Here is a 20,122-nt window from a genome sequence, read left to right on the forward strand (position 1 = left end):
TTAACGAACTAATTTTGTTCAGCGTTAAGCTAAAATATACATTATTTGGAATGGAAATATTCATCAAGGTATTCAGAGTTAAACTTGAAGAAAAACTAAATAATTGTTTTGTAAAAAACATTTACAACATGTATGGTGGGGTCATCACAAGTTAAACATAGCTATTACAAACTGTTTGACAATAAGACTCTTTGGAAGAAAATGAAAAAAATAAAACGCAAAGATTGTAAGAACGAGTTAAAAGCAATTTTCAAATTAAAAAAAAAAAATTGATCAAATACATACGACTTGAATTTTTTTTCTTTTCTCTCTACATAGCTAGTATACAAAATTTAAAACCGAGAAGGCTTTGAGAATTCTATATCAACGTAAGCATGAGGTCAGCATATCGGTTTGTTTAATTTTGTTAAGATAGCAGAGTAGGTGGCCTACTGTTTGCTTTCTGTAGGAAAGCAAGGTGTTAACCACGGATTACAATCTCCTCATGGTGGTTTTGAACGTGATTATACTATTATTAATAGATAAATAAATACAACTATCTCATCTTATTAAGTAACTGAAATCTCTTATTATTTTCATTTTTTTTAATTGAGGATGTCTTTTACTTTGAGAATTATTAAATTATGAAAAAATATGGGTAAATAACTCTTAACCAAAATTTTAAATAGATAATTTTATATGGATCAATGTTCTGCTAGGATTTTCACTCGAGAGGACGACCTCGTGCAGAGAAGCACAAAAAAAGTGAAAACTCGAGAAGAGATGGATCTCAATCAGCCATCTGAGTGCATGGAAATTGTCCCAGCTGAGAAAAATACATCCACAGCAACAAAGAGATCATATAAAGATACACTATTGACGAGTTCGAGACTTAAAATATGGTCAGAACACCTTGCCTGACATGAAAAATGATGGCCCCAACCCTGAGGACAAGTGGTATAGGGATGAAAATAACCAAGAAAGTGCTGATAAACCTTTAAATCCTTATCCCACAATTCCTGTGGCAAAGGAGCAATTTGAAGAGTGGTGTAAACAATGGAAGAATGCTCTCATGGTCAAAGTGTTGGGTAAACATGTGACGTTTGCGTTTATGGAACAACGACTCCGCAGAGACTGGGAAAAGAAAGGTAAGATGCATGTTATTGATATGAATCGTGACTACTTTTTGGTTCACTTTTGCAAATGAGAAGGATTACGTGCATGCGCTTATGGAGAGTCCTTGGATGATTGTTGGCCACTACCTCATCGTGCAAAGATGGCGGCCTTTTTTCTATCCGGATCGACATAAATTAGAAAGATCGCAACCTGGATTCGCATTCCAAACCTGCCGATCGAGCTATATAACCACCGATTCCTCTGGAGAGTTGGCTCAGCCATTGGGAACATGCTCAAGATTGATCGTACTACCTCAATTCACTCGAGGAGTAAATTCGCTGGTATATGTGTGGAGATCGACCTGGCAAAACAACTAGTACCAAAAATCTCAATGCTTGGCTGTGAACTACATCTCGAATATGAAGGTTTGTACCAAATTTGCTTCTCCTGCGGCAAATATGGCCCCAGATCCGAACAATGCATGGAAAACGGTGCTAACAATGGTGACTATATGGAAGAGAACCGTTCCGGTGATAGTCTGCAGGGTAAGGTGCCGGAGACGAAAATGGAAGGGCCGCAGAATCACAAGATCACCGTAACCATAGCAATGGTAAGTTCAACTCGGATTTCGGGCCTCAGATGTTGGTGCAAAGATACAATAATAGAAAGAAACCCCAAGTAAGAAAGAAACATTTTCACGCCAACCAAGATGGGATTACTATCTACAGCCCTGAAGAAGGAAACTCCCCAAAAAGGAATAATCCCAATTTGGGATCCCGCTTTGATATCCCCCAGGAAGAGAATCCAGAAAGTATACATGAAGGTGTGACTGATTATGAAGTGAGCCAAGGTATTTTGGGAAGGAATGTGCCTTAAGTGAACCAAGCCCAAGTTACAACCAGTAAGTTCCAAGTGCAAAAAAAGACCATCAAACCGGGTGCTAGGAAAAACCCACAGAACCAGCAAAAATCTGCTATCCACCCAAAATCCACGATCAAACTGGGTAGGAAGGAAAATATTGCCAAAAACAAACCGAAAATGCCAGGACCCTCTACAGCAAACCCTAAAGGGTCGGGAAACCCCATGGAAGCTGCGAAGGGGAAGGAACACAAATCTGAACTTGAAGGTATGGAAATGGTGGTTAGTGAATACATGAAAAGAATGGAGTGAGACCGATGGGATGTCTTTAATACTTTGAAGGATTCTTGAAGAAATTTGGAGAAGCATGTGGTAAGAGAGAATTTGCTTTTCAACCTATATAAACAACAGCAACTTACAGAGGAGCAAATGAAGAACACGGAAGCCAGAGATAACCAAGTGAGACATCTTGACGTTGCCATTATCGATGCCGGTGGTGGTGGAACCCTGATTTCATTATCGTCTCAGGACCAGGTGGATCCACTGCTTGGGACTCGTTCCCGTAAGTAAATCTGGCCGTGTGGCTTTCCTTTCACGCCAAGTCTAATGATGAACATCATTAGTTGGAACTGCAGGGGGTGGGTAGGAAAGCCTTCCCTTCACTCATCCGAGATCTGTGACATGAGTATGGAGCAAATTTGTTCTTTCTATTGGAAACTCATGTGTGTGGTACCCGAGGAAATCAAATTCGGGATAAGATGGACTTTGATCAATCCTTTGTAGTGGATGCAATGGGGCATGCTAGAGGAATTTGGTGTCTCTGGAATTCTTCTATTTGGAAGGTGGACATTCTGGAGCATGATAGGCAGTTTGTTCACCTTAAAATCTCTGTTAATAATTCAACTCCCTGACTCATTTCTGCTATCTATGGGTGCCCCCAAAGGGCGACTAGAAGATTGTTATGGCAACACCTTAAAACCTATGCTGCTAATGTTAATCTCCCCTGGTTTCTGTTGGGTGATTTCAACGCGATGCTTCATAATCACGAAAAAAGTGGAAGGGCGCTGAGTAGTAGTCATAAGGCCCGCAAAGATTTTCAGGATTGTGTTTCGACTTGTGACTTGGTTGATTTGGGATTTACAGGCTGACCCTTCACCTGGAAGAGGGGTAATCTTGCAAAGAGATTAGACAGGGGATTAAGCAACCTGGATTGGCAAATTAAATTCCCAGAGGTGATTATTAAACATATGCCCATGCTTAAATCAGACCACTCTCCTATCTGCCTGCAACTCTCACCAACCTTCTCTCAAAATAGAGGGAGACGGCCATTCCACTTTCTTGCGGCATGGATCACTCACCCAGATTTTGAAAATGTTGTGGATGCTTTTTGGAATGTTCAGGGCTCTTAGGCTGAGGGCATTTCGAAATTTTAAAAGTAGGATTAAAGATTGAAATAACTCAGTTTTCAACAACATCTTTCAGCGAAAGCAGAGATTTTTAGACGCCTTCAAGGTATCAATTCTAGCTTGGGGAATTCCCAAAACTCCTTTCTTGAAAAGCTGCAAAAAGATCTGTGGGTTGAATATAAACAGATTCTCATCCAGGAAGAAATGCTTTGGTTCCAAAAGTCTAGGAACAAGTGGATCGAATTCGGGGATCGCAATACTAAGTTCTTCCATGGTTCTATTATGATTAGAAGACGCAGAAATAAAATTTTTTCCCTTCAGAATGACACCGGTGGCTGAATAACTGACAAGGCTACTCTAAAAAATATGGCTACTTCCTTCTTCTCTAATCTCTATACTGATAGCCCTCCCCACACTTCTTTTTTTCTGCAAAACATGTTTCCCATTCTGAGTAACTCAGATTTCCAAACATTAAGCTGGAATGTATCTAATGAGAAAATCAAAGACGCCATGTTTGACATTGACAGTTGGAAGGCCCAGGCAGAGACAGCTTGGAAGCCATCTTCTACTAAAGTCAGCGGAGCAAAATAGGCAGTGACATCTGTAATCTGACCAAGAATATTTTTCAGCAACCGGATAAGGTCAAAGAGGTAAATGAGACGCTCATCACTCTTATCCCGAAAGTTGAACCTGTCTCACACCTGAAGCAGCTGAGACCCATCAGCCTTTGTAATGTTTCATATAAGGTGGTTACAAAAATACTGGCTAATAGGTTGAGAAGTATTATGAACAAGTTGGTTAGACCGAATTAATACAGCTTTGTTCCTAGTAGCCAGAGCTCCGATAACATCATCATCACTCAAGAAGTCATTCACTCTATGAGGAATAAAATAGGGAGAAAAGGTTGGTTGGCCATCAAGATTGACCTGGAAAAAGCTTACGATAGACTTAAATGGAGTTTTATCAATGAGACCCTCTTAAATATCGGTTTCCCTCAAAACTTCATTAATCTAACCATCTCCTATATCTCGACTCCCAGAGTGAGAGTCCTATGGAATAGGGAGGAACTCGAGGAATTCTCTCCTACCAGAGGCATCAGACAATGAGACCCCATCTCTCTTTATATTTTTGTTCTTTGCATTGAAAGACTCTCCCAACTCATCAGTACAGTAGTGGATCAAGACGTTTGGAAGCCTATCCGCCTAAAGAAGGATAGGCCACCTATCTCCCATCTGTGCTTTACAGATGATATTTTTCTTTTTGCAGAAGCCAGAGTTGACCAAGCCAACATCATTAATAAGTGCCTCGAAGCTTTCTGTCAAAGCTCCGACCAGAATGTTAGCAATGAGAAAACTAGAACCTTCTTCTGAAAAAATGTGGGGCACATGGTACGTCCAGAGATAAGTAATGTCCTGCAGTTTGCCAGAACTGATGATTTGGGAAAATACTTGGGTGTCCCCGTTCTTCATTCAAAAGTAACAAAGCACACCTTTGAAGGCATCATCAATAAACTCCATGCTATACTAAATTCTTAGAAAGCTTCCTCTCTCTCCCTAACTGGAAGAACAACTTTGGTGAAATCCGTCCTTTCTTCAATGCCTTTGTACAATATGCAATCTGCTATATTACCCGCTACTACTTGTAATACTATTGATCGTATTTGCAGGAATTTTATTTGGGGTGACACAGATCAAAATAAGAAGATACACCTTCTTAACTGGAAGAAGATCTATGAGCCAAAACACTCTGGCGGATTGGACATTAGACATGCAAGCCATAGCAATCAAGCCTTTATGATGAAGGCCGGTTGGGGGCTTATAGCAAGAAAGGACGACCTTTGGACTAGAGTCCTCCAATCAAAGTATGGTTGCGGTAACGACATTATGCCCAAAGTGGAGAAAAAGAGAAGAAATTCTAATCTTTGGAGGGGTATCTATGCTTCCTGGGAGAATGTTGAACGCAACTGCATTTGGAGAATTGGTTATGGAACCCGAATTCGCTTCTGGGATCATCACTGGGTTTCGGGTGCCGGACGTTTGAGCGACTCTTCAATTCAGGTAGGTAGTGGTTTTAATTCTTCTAAGATGCTGATGAATTTTTTGCGATATTTCAGGACAATGGGATATGGGAAAGCTTCAACGGATGTTGCCAGAGGATATAGTCAAGAAAATTATTGCCATCTCTCCCCCGTCCCCTTGGAAGGAAGCTGATCGTATAGCCTGGGGGGCTTCCTCGGACGGGACTTTCAGTACAAAGTCAGCATACCAAGTGACCATGGATGAACAACATACTCAAAATAAGAACTTTCGATTGGTGTGGAATTGGCAGGGCTCTGAACGGATCAGAACCTTTCTATGGCTGGTGACTCATAGAGACACTTAACTAATGACGACTCTTGCCCATGGTGCCGATGTCATGAGGAATCAGCCATCCATGTGTTTTGGGACTGTTTCTATTCCAAAAGCATATGGCAAAAGCTCTTCCCTTTCAATGGGATTAATTACTTCTTCAATACCGACCTCAACGAGTGGTTGTTTCAGAACCTGATGTCTAACAACACTTGGAGTTGCTTATTCGGTGTAGCAGTGTCATTTATTTGGTATCTTCAAAACAAGCTTGTTTTCAATAGTGATTCAGTTCTTGTCACGACAGCCGTAAGCCAGATTCGAGCACGATTGGAGGGATTCAGTAGAGTGGCCAGAAGCAACTTAAAACTGCGGAATACCCAAACTACTGGTGGTTGTCTTATAAGATGGTCTCGACCTGAGGAGGGGTGTATTAAAGTTAATGTTGATGGTTCCTGGTTTAGCCACAAACAAGATGTCTTCAGAGATTCGAAGGGAAGGTTTTTGAAGGGATTCTCCTGCAACCTGGGAAATTGCTCAATTATGCATGCGGAATTGTGGGCAGTCATTCATGGGCTTAATATTGCTACAACTAATGGTTATCATAACCTTGTTGTGAAATCCGATTCGGCTACTGCCATAAACTTTATTAACTACGGCTGCTCTCCAGCTCATCCTTGTGCTCCGCTGGTTCAGGATATCTGTATATTGGCAGTCCGGGTCTATAAAATCACTTAGATACACTCCCTTCGTGAAGCTAACTCCATGGCGGATCTTCTTACTAAGAAGGGACAAGATCTTCCTATTGGTTTGCACCCGTTTGACCAAGCCTCCTTGTATTAGTTATGCCCTTCTTTGTGACTGTTTTGAAATTTTAAATAACTACAATTAATAATTATCAATTTTATATTTTTTAAAAAATAAAATTTAAATAATCACTAATTAATAATAATTAATTAATATAAAGTGCAGTTTAAAAACGTTTGTTAATTTGTTGTTAGTTAGACCCTCATTGATTATCTAACAAAATTGTTAATTATTTGATAATATTTAACTAAATTGTTTAACATAATATGTATCAACATCTTAACTATATCATTCTTACATAAAAATATTTTCATGTGAAAGTCACCATTTTCATAGGAGTGATTATTTTTTCTGTTAAATTTTAATTAGTATAATTTTTATTGAGTTGGTTTAATTTAATATTTGGATTAAGAAAGAATATATAAAAATGCACTTATTCATCTAATAGGGAGACAAATTAAACCACTCAACCTGCAGTCGTAGATTTAATGGACCAAGTAGTTTGAACTTAAGCTGTTAAGCATGTTAGCAATGTCTTGTATTTCACGTCGTCGTTTTAATTTAACCTTGAATCTTTGATGTCGCGTAACCAAATTCTAAAAGAGGATGCTTAATTGAATGAGTTAAAAGTTAAAACTTAAAAGGAGAATGATGCAGAAATCGTAGCCGCCCAAATCTATTTGGACCCAACGGGTATGACTTTTGTGCAGCGAGTTTTACTGTTGACATTTTCATTCGGAATTCACCGTTGACATTTGACATTTGACGCTCCCTACTTTTCAAAATTAAGGCTAACCGGTGTTATTTACTTCGGAATTAACGAAATAACTACTACTTGCAATGGAGGGGCAGTTTGGGGACCCATACAACAAATGTTATTAAAGTAATTTATGTAAGATGCTTATTTGCTTAGATAGTACTCCGCATAGCGTAACAGTTATTGCGCAAAGTCGATACTAGAAACTAGATACATACAACTGTCACCAGAGCTATATTTATTGTGTGGAAGTTTCTCATATACTATTGTCTGAATCAATTTGAAGCATATGATATCCTCCAGGGTTAAGAGCATTTACCATAAGCACCACAAACGATGATGGAATAAATTAATATGATATATTATGGAGAGAATTGGGAAAGAACTATTGAAACAGGGATTAGTTTGGAAAGAAAGAATCTGGTAAAACTTTTTGGTACTTGATATATTCATCAAATGTATTCTCTTATAAATTGGTTCGGGAGAAAAAGAATCGGTTATTGACATGGAGATCATAAGATCATTTTACATGCATTTGAAGGAGAGCTTCCAGCAAGTAAGGAACAAATACGACAAGACGCAGGACTTGTAACATGTTAGATTGCATGTTCATATCAAATCAAATCACAGTATATCTCTTTTTGATAAATTTTTTTTGCTTTTTTCTTTTGTATTTCTATTTTTTTAATTTTTATTGTATTTTTTAACTTATCATATCAAGGACTATTCCGTTGTCAATGCATTGCTACATACATAAAAATAGGATTCAAACTAATATTTATTTAAACAGATTAATAAATTAACCATTAAACCAATTTAATTTGATTTTTGTAGTTTCTAACTTATTCATTTAGAAACAAAAAAAACTAAGAACGCACTCTTTCAAGGGATTGGCATCGTTTATGCAAAGCCCACGCAAAGGGATTTCTACAACTCAAGATTTTTTTGTTACCTATTTTCTGTAAGATGCTTGCTAGTTGCTACTTTTCTACATGATGATCCATTTTAATTTTTAAAAAATTTTGAATGAGATACTTTAGTTCTAACTAAAATTAATTATTCGATTGATCTCTAATAATTAATTTTGTCAGTTATTTGGATCTTTTGTTCTGTCAATTTTAACAAAAGATAAAAGAATCTCTAACAACTTTAACGGAAAACAAAATGATCCCTGACAATTTTAATAGATGACAAAATAGTATTTTCCCTCTCTCTGTTTGAAAATGCCGCGGTTCTCCACCAATTTTCATCGTATCTTGCATAACCCTAACATTCATACTCTCCTTCATTTTCATAGTCTTCTTCTTTATCTTCTCCTTCCTCCTCTTCAACTCTAAGATCAAGCCATAGTGTAACTGTCACGCATGTCGCACCTACCTCAACATGTCATACACCACACACTTTTCAAATTTCTGTAACGGGTACACCTACCTCCTCCGCATTTCACCCACTACAAACATCCACCTCCACGTTCTTGATAACAACACCTCCAACCCCGACAATATCCACTACATCTTCAAGACCAAGTTTCACAACTACTCAAAGGGCATGTCTTTCTCTATTCTCTGGCAAACAATATAGATTGTTGGACATTAAGACATCATGAGAAGATTCACCTTTGACATTATATGCAAATTCTCATTTAGAATGGATCGCGAGTGCTTCATTCCTTCTCTCCCGAAGTCTAAGTTGGCAGACAAATTCGACCTTGCATCCAAGTTATCGATATAAGCGAGCAACGTCACTATTGTCACTCATATAGAAACTAAAGCGATTACTGAACATTTGTTCGGAGAAGAAACTAAAGCGAACGATCGGAGTGGTGAACAATATGGCCATGAAGATGATAGGGTAAAGGAGGAGGGAGATGGCGACGATGACAGTGGGTTTTAGCAAATTCGGGTTTTAACAAATCATATTTGCTGTCTAGATTCATTGGATCCATCAAATACGACAAGTACTTGAGAGACATAGTCATTAGTTTCTTAAGTATGAATTAGTTAAGAACAAGTTGAGAATTTTTCTTCTTGTGAATATTAAAGTTGTAGAGTGTGCATTTTTTAACTTAATATTGCAGTGTTAGGCTTAGTTTGGTAAATTTTTTCGAAGAAGTGCTTGTACTTTTTAAAAATACAAGCTCCTTATTTGTGTAAGTTGAATAAAAAAACCATATGTTTGTGCTTGTAATTTTTAAAAAATCGAAGTACTTTTAAAAGCATCTAAAGTAGAACTTTTAAAGTTGGCTTATACTTTTCAAAATTTAAAAGCCTAATATAATCTCATATATTAACTAATTTTTAAATTTAACGCATAAATTTATGTCTTTTACAGTATTTTTAAATTTTAAAAACTATTTTACCAAACATAATTGTTGCTTGTGTTTATTAAAGTCATTTTTAATTTAATTTACCAAACATAAATATTACACTTCTTAAAAAGTCATCTTTTAAAAGCTAGCCTTTACAAGTTTGAAAAATAAAAACTTTACCAAACTAAATCTTAGACTATTAGAATTATGCAAGATATGTAGAAATTAAAAAAGAACAATATCATTTTTGAACACAGGGATCAAGGATCATTTTGTCCCTCGTTAGAGTTGTTAGGGACTATTTTGTCATCCGTTAAAGTTGATGAAACAAATAACCTAATTGATTTTCTAAATTAATTATTAGGAACTAATCAAGTAATTAACTTTAGTTGAGAACGCCTAGTTCAAANAACATTACTCAAGTATTGAAGAGTGAAGACCTGAACCGAGAAGCAGAGAAAGGAACAAGCGAGGTGACCAAATGATGACCGGGTAGAGGAGAGCCAGAGCATCGGACTGCATAGGAGACGACAGTGATTGCTAGGCCCTTGGGAGGTGAGGACTTTGACGGCAGCGAAGACTACAGGCAGCGAAGGCAATAACACTCGGAGAAGGTGACAAAGGCAAAAAGAAGGAATCCGGCGAGGGATGGTGATGTCGGCAATAAAGGGCATGCGATGGCCCGATAGGAGGAAGATGGAACAGAGCTATAGGAGTGGGGCACGATTCTAATATGGAGGACATTTTGGTCATTTACCTACTTGCTAAATAACAAAAGGAAAATAGGAAACCTTATCGTACATGGTATACTAGTGTTACAATAAAGTGAATGGAACATTTGAAGATTAATTGCAAGCAAACCATGAAAAGCAAAAATAACGCAAATAATTCAGCAAAGACTTAAGAGTGGTAACTGACTAATTCTGCTTCTGGTAACCAAATATCGATTTGAATGTTTCAATAATGAACTGATAATTGGATTAAATGTTACACCCGCCATATTACGGCAGCCTCTTATAAAAGCAATGCAAAATGAACAAAATAGCATTGCAAACAATGTGATCTACTTTATTCGCCAATTCTACAGTAATCACTGCACCGGCTGAACTAAATGTCTAAAAATTAAATCTCATAAAACTTTTAACAAAAATTTACTGTGCAGTTGATTCTTTCAGATATGCAATAAGATCAGCGCGTTCCTGGGGTTTCTTAAGACCTGGAAACACCATCTTTGTCCCTGGAATATACTGCATAAGAGGATAAAAAAAGGTCACAAAAAATACACAAGTCAGCGACGTCTTGCATGGCAAACATATTTTCTTAATGTCACAATTGAATGAAATATGTCAGTGATGATTACCTTTTTGGGATTAAGCAAGTAATCATATAGGGTCTTTTCCTCCCAAGTCACAGCCATGCTCTTGTTAGCAGCAGAATAGGAGTATCCAGTAGTAGTGCCTGACTGCCTTCCAAACAAACCATTCAGATTGGGTCCTGAAATTATAAACAAAGGTGACGGTTTCAGCCTTCAGAATTGACAATGACATTATTCAAAAAGAACACAGAGGTAACGCATAAAATCAATTCTATAACCGCCTCAAGTGGTTATGATTAGTATTCAAGTATCATATGTTTACTATACACACTGTTAAATGCTCTTCATCTTAAACGATTTGTAAAAATCGAACCGAATTGTGTTAAGATTCTCAAATTTAAATTTAAATCATCGGGAATCATGTTAAAAGAACAATTCAATGTTTCCATTCATATAATCACATCAACAAACCGCATTTACAATAACACCTTACAACTAATACCATCTGTTCTAAAATTTTAAGCAGATCTGAATAACTAGGATTAAAGCACACTTAACGCACGATAACAATTACGATAAAAACGTGAAATGCAAAACTAGCGTCCAATCTCCAGATCTAGGCCTTAACTCGCTTAAATACAATAAGAAAAGCATTAATGAAGAAACATGCAAACACGATTCAATCCGAAATCGAAAATATCGATCACATATAAAAACAAATCGTATGAATAGCGAGGAATGAAGGAGGGAGCTAACCTTGTTTGTGGCCGGCACCTTTCTCGACGGTGTGGCACTGAGCGCACTTGGTCTTGAAGATTTTCTCGCCGGACTTGGAGTCGCCGGGAGGTGCCTGGTCAAAAGACGCCATTAATGCTGCGTTTGTTTTCTCGGGAAAAGGGAATGAGAATGTGAAAACTAAACTAATGGCACAGAAGAGAAGAACGCGAGGGCTGTAAAGAAAGATTTATATATATATAGGGATTCGAGGGAGAAGGTGGGAAATTGAAAATGGAACGCGGTCACCACGGTGCTTCAAACGCAGCCCTAACTTTTTCCGCTGACGTGGACCCTTTTTGGCCCTCTAATTATTCCCTTTGGTCAGTGGCGTTAGCGTGAGGCTTAGGTCAAGTTCGGTTTTTCACTTTTTCATGAGATTTGTTTTCTAATGAAAAAGTGCTACAAGAATAAATCAAGCTGTTTATTTATTTTATTTATTCAATACTGATAGGTAATGTAAATATGTCATCCTTGTTTCAAATTAAATTTTTTAGAAGAACAATTTTTAAAATTTAAATCATAATAAAAATCATGATTTCTTATTGCTGATATGTTAAAAAATAAAATAAATGACTTGATTTATTTTTAGAGTTTTTAAAATTTCTCGTGTTTTCCTTGTGTTATGTAAAGGGACTCTGCATAAGTTAGGTAAGCGATTATCAAACTTGTAACCCTTATTTAGTTTGAATAAAACTAGTATTGCCAATTATTGACCTTGTGCTTATATGAGAATCTTTTTTGGTGAAGTCATTGAAGCACAATCCAGTTAGGTTTGGTAAAACGAATAAATTCTTATTCTAATAACTCGTGTTTAAATTTTAGAATATTTATTTTATAAAATAATTTACTAGTACAAATATTAATTTAGACAGGTGTTCAATGGATCCTAATTTTGTGGATTTTCTTGGGTTCTATATGAATGCTGCCAAGTAAAACACTTGATCTAGATGTTTATAAATCAGAATTAATAGATATAGATGACTAAATATAACGTATATTTTAAGTCAAGAACTTGGTGCTAAGGTTATCATTTTAATTCTCCCTTTAGAAATGTTATCATTGTTTCAATATTTTTTCACGCGTGAAACAATTAAAAAGGTCCTGCTAGCTACCATTTACCAAGAGGTCGAAGATTTTGAAATACTCTGTTCAGGAGAGTTTCCTTTAATTTTAAGAGATGACCAAAACTTTATGAATGATAATATTGATGGAAGAGACTCATTAGTCATTTCACTAGTAATGTGTTCAAATCCACACCCAACCTCATCTGATTCTCATGGTCGTCATATCTAATATAATCTAAACTATAGTTCATCTACCCACCTCTCCTACTAAAAAGATACAAGCATTGATTAATTCTTAAAAGTAAACTCTCAATCTTTCCCCTAACCGAAACATAGGAAGACAAAGTAGTTCCTCAAGAAATTGACAACTTCGTCTCATCATAATTTTTAAAACAGACATATTGGCGCTTCCATAACTGAGTAGATTTTTACAAAATGACTAATCTATCACTTTCTTTTAAATGATGAGGAAAATTTTGTCAATTTCAAATTCTGAGGCAACTTTGCCCTCTATCATTTTCGTTAGGGCTGAAATTCGAGGTTTAATACTAATACTAAAATGTAAACCACAAGAACTAGAAACAACAAAGTAAGGCACCCATTGTCACTCCAAGTAGTATGATTCTTGGTTTATCTAATGCCTGGTTCAGGGTTTTGAAAAGGCTGGCTTGCGGAGGCCAGGTATCTGCATAAACCAAGAATTTTGTGAAACAAATATTTTAGTAATTAGTAGCAGAATAGTCAAATCACATCTAAAATATTTAAAAAATAAAAAAGAAAATTACTAAATTTAGGAGAAAGCAATCGTTGTACAACAACGGAATCAACTATACCCTTTTTGTTCTTAAATAAATTCAAACTTCCATTACTTTTTTATGAAATAGTTCTTATATTGCATGATGCAAGTAATGTGACAGCAAATCACCATTCAAACAGTGGATAAAGGCCTAAAGGGTGGATCTTGCATATATGCATGTATGCAAGAATGGTTGTAATCATAATACTCAGAGCTTAATAAAGCAGGTTGGTATTGCTTCTTGAATTCTTATCATACTCAAATGGGATGAAAAACACCATTTTCCAGTATTTGAAGTGACAGCTTGCAATGGATGGTACCAACTTAATGAAATCGGTCTAGAATGGAGAATATAAAAGATGAGGCATTCGTACCTCAACTCCATGAGGGCCTATTCGGTTGCGAGAAATAAAGTTTATAACCAGATTTGCAAATTCTTCAGGTGAATCTTCCTGAATATAGTGCTAGAATATGTTAGATGATAAATTAGAGGGAAGGAAAAAGAGAGAGAGGGGGGTGTTAAAAATTGAAGCAAAATTCATAGTTATTTTGAACCTGAATAGCATGCCCCGTATGTCTGACAACTATCATTTGAAACTTCCCTTGCATTTGACCGATTGTGAGAGACCTGTTAGATAAAAATAGCCAAGAAAAATATCAGAATTTCGTTGAACAATTCATCTATCTTCTCACAACATCATAAGGATAAAAGAATAGGACAAACAAAATAACAAAATATTGTTTAATTCCATTCTAACTATTGAAATTGACAAACTAACGCAATGAAACATTTCAATGAAATCCTCAAATACAATTCGAAAAATACTACAAAAATACAAAGTAGTTTAAAGGTGCTGACTTGTCCAATCTATCTGTTCCTGCTAATAACAGCAGCTTTGGAACCGGACACGACAAAAATTTATCCGAGAGACCTTCATACCTGAAAATAAGAATAATAATGTTAATAATAATAATAATAACTGTTGGATGGGTTGATCAAGGCACCATGAAAGTCACATTATATTTGACACAATTTAGCGTAGTTGTATTTTTGCAGAATCAAGTATCATATCTGTGCAATAAGAAAATATTTCAATATATAATTTATTAACTCTCAGAAATAAAAGACCAAACAAACAAGTTTTATGGAAAGAAAAGGCCAATGAGCACAATTTCAAATTAAGTTTCCAAGGTTGAGAGTCTATATAGAAAGAGACATTGTCAAAATCCATATGCATGCAAATATCCAAAGAACAGTCCTAGAGAGCAAGCAATTCAGATGCGGGCTAAACAACTCATCCAGGAATTACAATCGTACTGAAGTTTGCTATCCCTTAAATAGAGAGCACATTTAGAATGCCAATGGTTTTATCTATAACTTTGTAGCTACAGTAAGTAGTAAACAGAAAAATACTAAAATAATATCGATTAATGTACCATTCTTTCCAATATTGTTCAGTCTTCTCCAGCTCTGTGCGGTAAACATAACTGCAGCATCAATATAAAGAACAAGCCATTCAAGTAAAAAACCAGGAACCAAAGTCTTCAAAACCAGGTTGTTTAGATTGATAATTGAAGAAAACTATCTCTTGGATTGTTCTACCCAAGTACCCAATATTACGAAAGGCTAAGAGTACCAACCATTTCTTTGAATCATCATACTTTAAGGTGCTGGGGATTGAAACACGAGCAGAATCAACATTCCTTAACGAGCCACCCCTGACACTCCATTCAATCTGCACAGAAGCAATTTCAGCTCAACCCAAATGTTAACTTTCTGCAAAAACATCACAAGTACCAGTATAACCTATAGCTACTATCAGACTCTACATTAGATAGGTCCATTAACACAAGCATATGACATGCAATAATTGCCTCGAACAATTATACAATTTGCTAACAAATGGAAGAACAAAAACATTACTACACAACCAATTCACATGCAATAAGCTATAAAAATCATATGCTCCAGCTTATTATGGCTAAAAGGTACATATTCTTTGTCCACTATTGTCTTTGCTTAATATTAGTTAAGCAAATTCTCTCAAACAAGAAATTTTCTAGGTGCTCATGCTTCTTGCCACCAGTTGTGGGGTCCTTCCAGCAGCTTAAAGGGACCATATGAATTAACTAATTTGCCAGGAAATGAAACTAGTAAATTAATTCTCAATTCAAAAGTTGAAAATGCAAAATTCGTGGCCTTCTATATATTTTAATTCATGGACTTCCAACAAAAATTTTTAGAAGTTGCAAAATCAATTTCTAGGACTAGGACTAGGAACAATTCTAAAGCAGAGCCCAATATTCAGGAAGTAAATAATAAATTAGGTTGACATGCAGAGGGAAATATTAAAATAATTATTTAACAATTGCAAAACAAACAACAACAAATGTAAGAAAATAAGTAAGATTTCAAGTGAGACGCAATTGTCCCAACCAGATCAGATAAAACTTGTAAATCAAATAGAAAACTATAGACTCATAGCTTACAGCTTTTTCAAGACTAGAAAAATGTTGCACCCTACTTGATAGGATTTTCTGCATATGAATTAGCGAAGCCATTGCTGTTCCCTGAAATTTTTGTTACCCGATATCAGTGCCACTGAGTAATTGGTCATTAGAAACAATAAGTTGAAATTAACTAGGAACCAACCTCTACAACATCCACAACTACCAACCCAGCCAAGGTAGACAATGATCTCCTTGCAGCAACATGCACAGCAATTGACCCTCCCATGCTTTGATGATGAAATAAATTTTTATCAATGATTGTTAACATCATTATCATATTTAAAAATCATTACTATATTAGAAGGAAAGAAAAAAAAATGGTACAGAGGTTAGTTCACCAAATATTTGATAGAATAATATATTATTAATTTGAGGATATAATATCAAAGAGAAAAGTGGAGGCTCTACAAACACATTCAGCTTAAAATAGACAACCTAAGTCGGCAAGAGCAAAAGTGAAATCAAACAATCATGCCTTATAGCCATATAGAATATCAAGAACTGAACCGATAACCCCGAAAAATTTCTCTCGTGAAAACCAAATTCACCAATCACATTATGCAAAATGCTTACAATCCATGTATGAGGGTTAGGAAGATAGTAAAGCTTTTAAATAACAGGAATCAAATCAATACTTCTATTACAGAACCACCTTCCTACTAAGATAACAAAAAAGGAATACCTGTGACCAACAAGGATAATTGCTGGTGGGGATTCTCCATATAATTGCTTTATAACAGCTATTACATCATTGCACATGGTCTGCATGAAAAGATGGTTATATAATGAACAGTATAACAGCCAGCATGCTGAATATAGTACACATCCTCACACAAAACAATCTTATTGAATCTATTTATTACATTGTACCTCTACAGATAAGTCAAGATCATTATCTGACACTGACTTCCCATGACCTCGGAAGTCCATTGCAACTACCCTAGCTTTTTCCTTAATTTTACTTGCAGATAAAGCAAATGAAAGCCTGTAGAAAATAAATGCGTGAATGAATATTCATCAGACTGCAACCTACGAAATAATTATAGCAACTACGAGTAATACCATATAAAATTAGACTTGACACGTTTAAGAGAATGGTTATACTAACTGTAAGCAAAGAAAAATGAGATTGCAAAGACTTCAATCTTGGTAATCAAGTTGCTATGCCAGCTACTCTCTCCTTTTTCAAATCAAGCATATACTGCGAATTGCTCCTAAATTCAACATATCCATTTACCACTTGATTTAATTTTAGTGGGTCTTACACTCAGGCTGTCAGGCATAATTCTAGTTCCCATGAATCATAATACTCCATTAATCAAAATTTGAAGAGATAACTAAGATAATAAGAGAAATTTAGCAATGAAACTAGGTAAGCATACCCAGAATAACCACCACCATGTAAACAAAACACAACGGGTCCCTCAGTTCCTGCCATGTACACATGAAATACCTAAATAGATGGAAAATGAAATGCTTTATTGTTGTTACAAAGAATAATCATTTAATTGTGTGGAAAAAAAAAGCAGTGGCAAGGGTTTAGGTTTAGGGGACTAACGTCATTGGAATTGGGAATAGCAACATCTTGTTCTTTATCAAAGTAGATGGACCAATCTACAGGTAAATATTTCTCCAAGGAACTCCTGCAACAAGCAATTAACAGCTAAAATGAACCGAAGAAACGATCATAAATGCAATCATGTATATAGAAGAGAGTAATGGGCGGTGGGAGCTGAAAAGATCGCAGAGAGAGAGAGAAGGTTACTTATTTGAGGGAGGCCGTTGAGGAACGGAATCGAAAGCTGAGGGGGAAGTTTGTTGGGGATGATCGGAGTCAGCGTCATCTTCAGGGAGGGTAGCCATGTGAGATTCAGAGGAATCCATCGCTCTCTCTCTCTTTTCTTTTTCTCTTTCTCTTTGTTGTGTCGATCTGCAAGCTTTTCTTTTTAGCAGAGAGTATGAGTCTGATATCAAATGTGCTTTCACTTCGCCATGTCTTCCCTCTTCTGACATCACACATGTACGAATCCGATCATATCTTCCATTTGTTACTAGACAAAAATTTTAAAAAGAGGACTAGAAATTTTTTTAATATTTTTTATTATTAATTTAATTTTTTATTATAATAAATTAATAATATCTTTTTATTTTATATTTTAAATATTATTAATTAATTATTGATTAAAAATAAAAAATTTTACCCTTTTTTTTTATTATTATAAAGATGGACAACCAAATAGTAAACCCCATGCTGTAGAAAATTGACACTTGGCTAAAAATATAATGGTCATGCTTTCTCTAAGTCTGACGCGTGAAAACAAACAAAGTTGAGAACTTTCCCTTCTTTTACCAGAAATTAATTTAGATATGGAGTAAAGGAGAGTGTTATTCAACAATTTTAATACATACTGTCTTATTCATATATGTAAACTCAAAATACGTACAGACTTGCAAAATGCAGATCACATTTTGCAAGAGAAAAAAAAAAGCAATTACAAAACGCGTTTAGCACGAGGAGCTAAATGTGTCTTATATCTCTTTTATATGCGGATAATAACTGGTTATTTGACCATTTTAGACCGCTTAAAACGTAGGTTGTGTTTGACAAGTAATAAATATAAACTGGAGATTGTGATTAATAGGAGCTACGCTGTATGTTCAATACGTGTTTGGAGAGATAGTCGAAAAGGATCTTTAAAAAGCAGAACGCAAGTGAAGTTTTGCACAACACAAGAGTTCGTGATTTTTTGAGGGTTTTAGTTGTAAGGATTCAGTTTAAGTGAGTGAGAGTTTGTGTTATAAGGGAGGGAGGGTTTGAGATTTTTAGTTGCAAGAAAGGGAGAAAGAAGAATAATAGAAAAAAGAGGGAGTAGTTTAAGTGAATGAGTAGTAAAATTATTAGAAAAAAATGGTTTGTGATTTTACGTTATTTCAAAAACATATTATTAGATATTTAGATCATTCTTAATGAATAAATTCTTTTTATGAATAAATATATTTATTTGAGTAAACATTTAATCCGGTCTTTGTCCATTTTCACGAAGGATAAAGCGATTCTTGTCTAAAAAAATGGACACTTTGACCCTCAACCTTTTTATTTTGGGATAATATGATCCCTCTGTTAAAAAAATTATTTAAATAATAATAAAAATTAGTTTTGTGGGGGTTTTATTTATATTTTGTGGGGATTTTAAACCTTCACAAAATTAATTTTAATAATATAGCTAATTATTACCACTACTACTACTATCTTCTTCATCCTCATTATTCTACTTCTATTATTTTTATTGATTTATCATTATCATTATCTCCTTTATCGTCATCAATCACTAATACCAATATTATCAACATTAAAGTTCTCTTTTTTATTTCTTATTCGATGTTCTTTTTTTCTTTTAAAAAGTATTTATACTACAATTACTATTTTTTTTGTGGCATCATTTTCATTGATAGTTTTTCTTCACTTAACCACCATTGGTGAAGAAATTTTTCAAAAACAAACTTATTAATAGTTTGTGGAGGTTTAAAACCCCCGTAAAATACAAATAAAACTCCCACAAAACCGATTTTTATTATTATTTAAATAATTTTTTTAACAGATGGATCATATTGTCCCAAAATAAAAGGTTGAGGATCGAAGTGTTCCCTTTTTTTTTGACAGGGATCGCTTTGTCCTTCGTGAAAATGGACAAGGACCGAATTGGGTGTTTACTCTATTTATGTATATTTTGTGTTTTAACTGATAATTTTATTGTTAATTCATCATCATCATCATCATCATCATCATCATCATCATCATCATCATCATCATCATCATCATCATCATCATCATCATCATCATCATCATCATTATTGTTGTTGTTATTATCAGTGACGGACCCAAAAAAATTTTGCAGTGGGGGCAAAAAATAATAAAAATTAAAAATATACACACAATCACTTATAATAGCTTTTTTTTAACATGACAATATTATTTTTCTATATATATTTTAAAAAAATTATTTTATTTTTTGTATCTCATATTTAATTGTTAAGTCTATTTATTATAGTCTTTATAGTATAAATAAATTTTTTAATCAAAAT

General features: G+C 35.2%; 2 protein-coding genes across 2 annotated transcripts; both read right to left on the minus strand.

Annotated features, from left to right (window-relative positions):
- Positions 1 to 10,503: 10,503 nt before the first annotated feature.
- On the minus strand, positions 10,504 to 11,841 carry LOC107488355 (cytochrome c). Its single transcript, XM_016109085.3, has 3 exons — positions 11,648 to 11,841; positions 10,937 to 11,070; positions 10,504 to 10,823 (listed from the first exon to the last, which is right to left on the minus strand). Exons 1-3 carry the CDS (start codon positions 11,757 to 11,759, stop codon positions 10,728 to 10,730), a joined length of 342 nt encoding a protein of 113 aa, XP_015964571.1. The 5' UTR covers positions 11,760 to 11,841; the 3' UTR covers positions 10,504 to 10,727.
- A 959-nt stretch (positions 11,842 to 12,800) lies between these two features.
- LOC107488370 (uncharacterized) lies at positions 12,801 to 18,066 on the minus strand. Its single transcript, XM_016109114.3, has 13 exons — positions 17,805 to 18,066; positions 17,598 to 17,682; positions 17,422 to 17,492; positions 16,910 to 17,024; positions 16,722 to 16,801; positions 16,182 to 16,266; positions 16,019 to 16,099; positions 15,170 to 15,264; positions 14,966 to 15,016; positions 14,388 to 14,468; positions 14,084 to 14,156; positions 13,903 to 13,980; positions 12,801 to 13,417 (listed from the first exon to the last, which is right to left on the minus strand). Exons 1-13 carry the CDS (start codon positions 18,050 to 18,052, stop codon positions 13,379 to 13,381), a joined length of 1,182 nt encoding a protein of 393 aa, XP_015964600.1. The 5' UTR covers positions 18,053 to 18,066; the 3' UTR covers positions 12,801 to 13,378.
- Positions 18,067 to 20,122: the final 2,056 nt, after the last annotated feature.

Source organism: Arachis duranensis, chromosome 5 (assembly GCF_000817695.3).
Source record: "Arachis duranensis cultivar V14167 chromosome 5, aradu.V14167.gnm2.J7QH, whole genome shotgun sequence".
In the NCBI taxonomy this organism is placed as follows: Eukaryota; Viridiplantae; Streptophyta; class Magnoliopsida; order Fabales; family Fabaceae; genus Arachis; species Arachis duranensis.

Excerpts from the sequence above, each read along its gene's own strand:
- LOC107488355 (XM_016109085.3), bottom strand. The coding sequence starts at position 11,759 with ATGGCGTCTTTTGACCAGGCACCTCCCGGCGACTCCAAGTCCGGCGAG. Across the intron at positions 11,071-11,647 it reads AGGTGCCGGCCACAAACAAG|GACCCAATCTGAATGGTTTG; the intron begins GTTAGCTCCCTC and ends TTATAATTTCAG. Across the intron at positions 10,824-10,936 it reads ACTTGCTTAATCCCAAAAAG|TATATTCCAGGGACAAAGAT; the intron begins GTAATCATCACT and ends CCTCTTATGCAG.
- LOC107488370 (XM_016109114.3), bottom strand. The coding sequence starts at position 18,052 with ATGTCAGAAGAGGGAAGACATGGCGAAGTGAAAGCACATTTGATATCA. Across the intron at positions 17,683-17,804 it reads CAACGGCCTCCCTCAAATAA|GAGTTCCTTGGAGAAATATT; the intron begins GTAACCTTCTCT and ends TGCTTGTTGCAG. Across the intron at positions 13,981-14,083 it reads ATACGGGGCATGCTATTCAG|GAAGATTCACCTGAAGAATT; the intron begins GTTCAAAATAAC and ends CACTATATTCAG.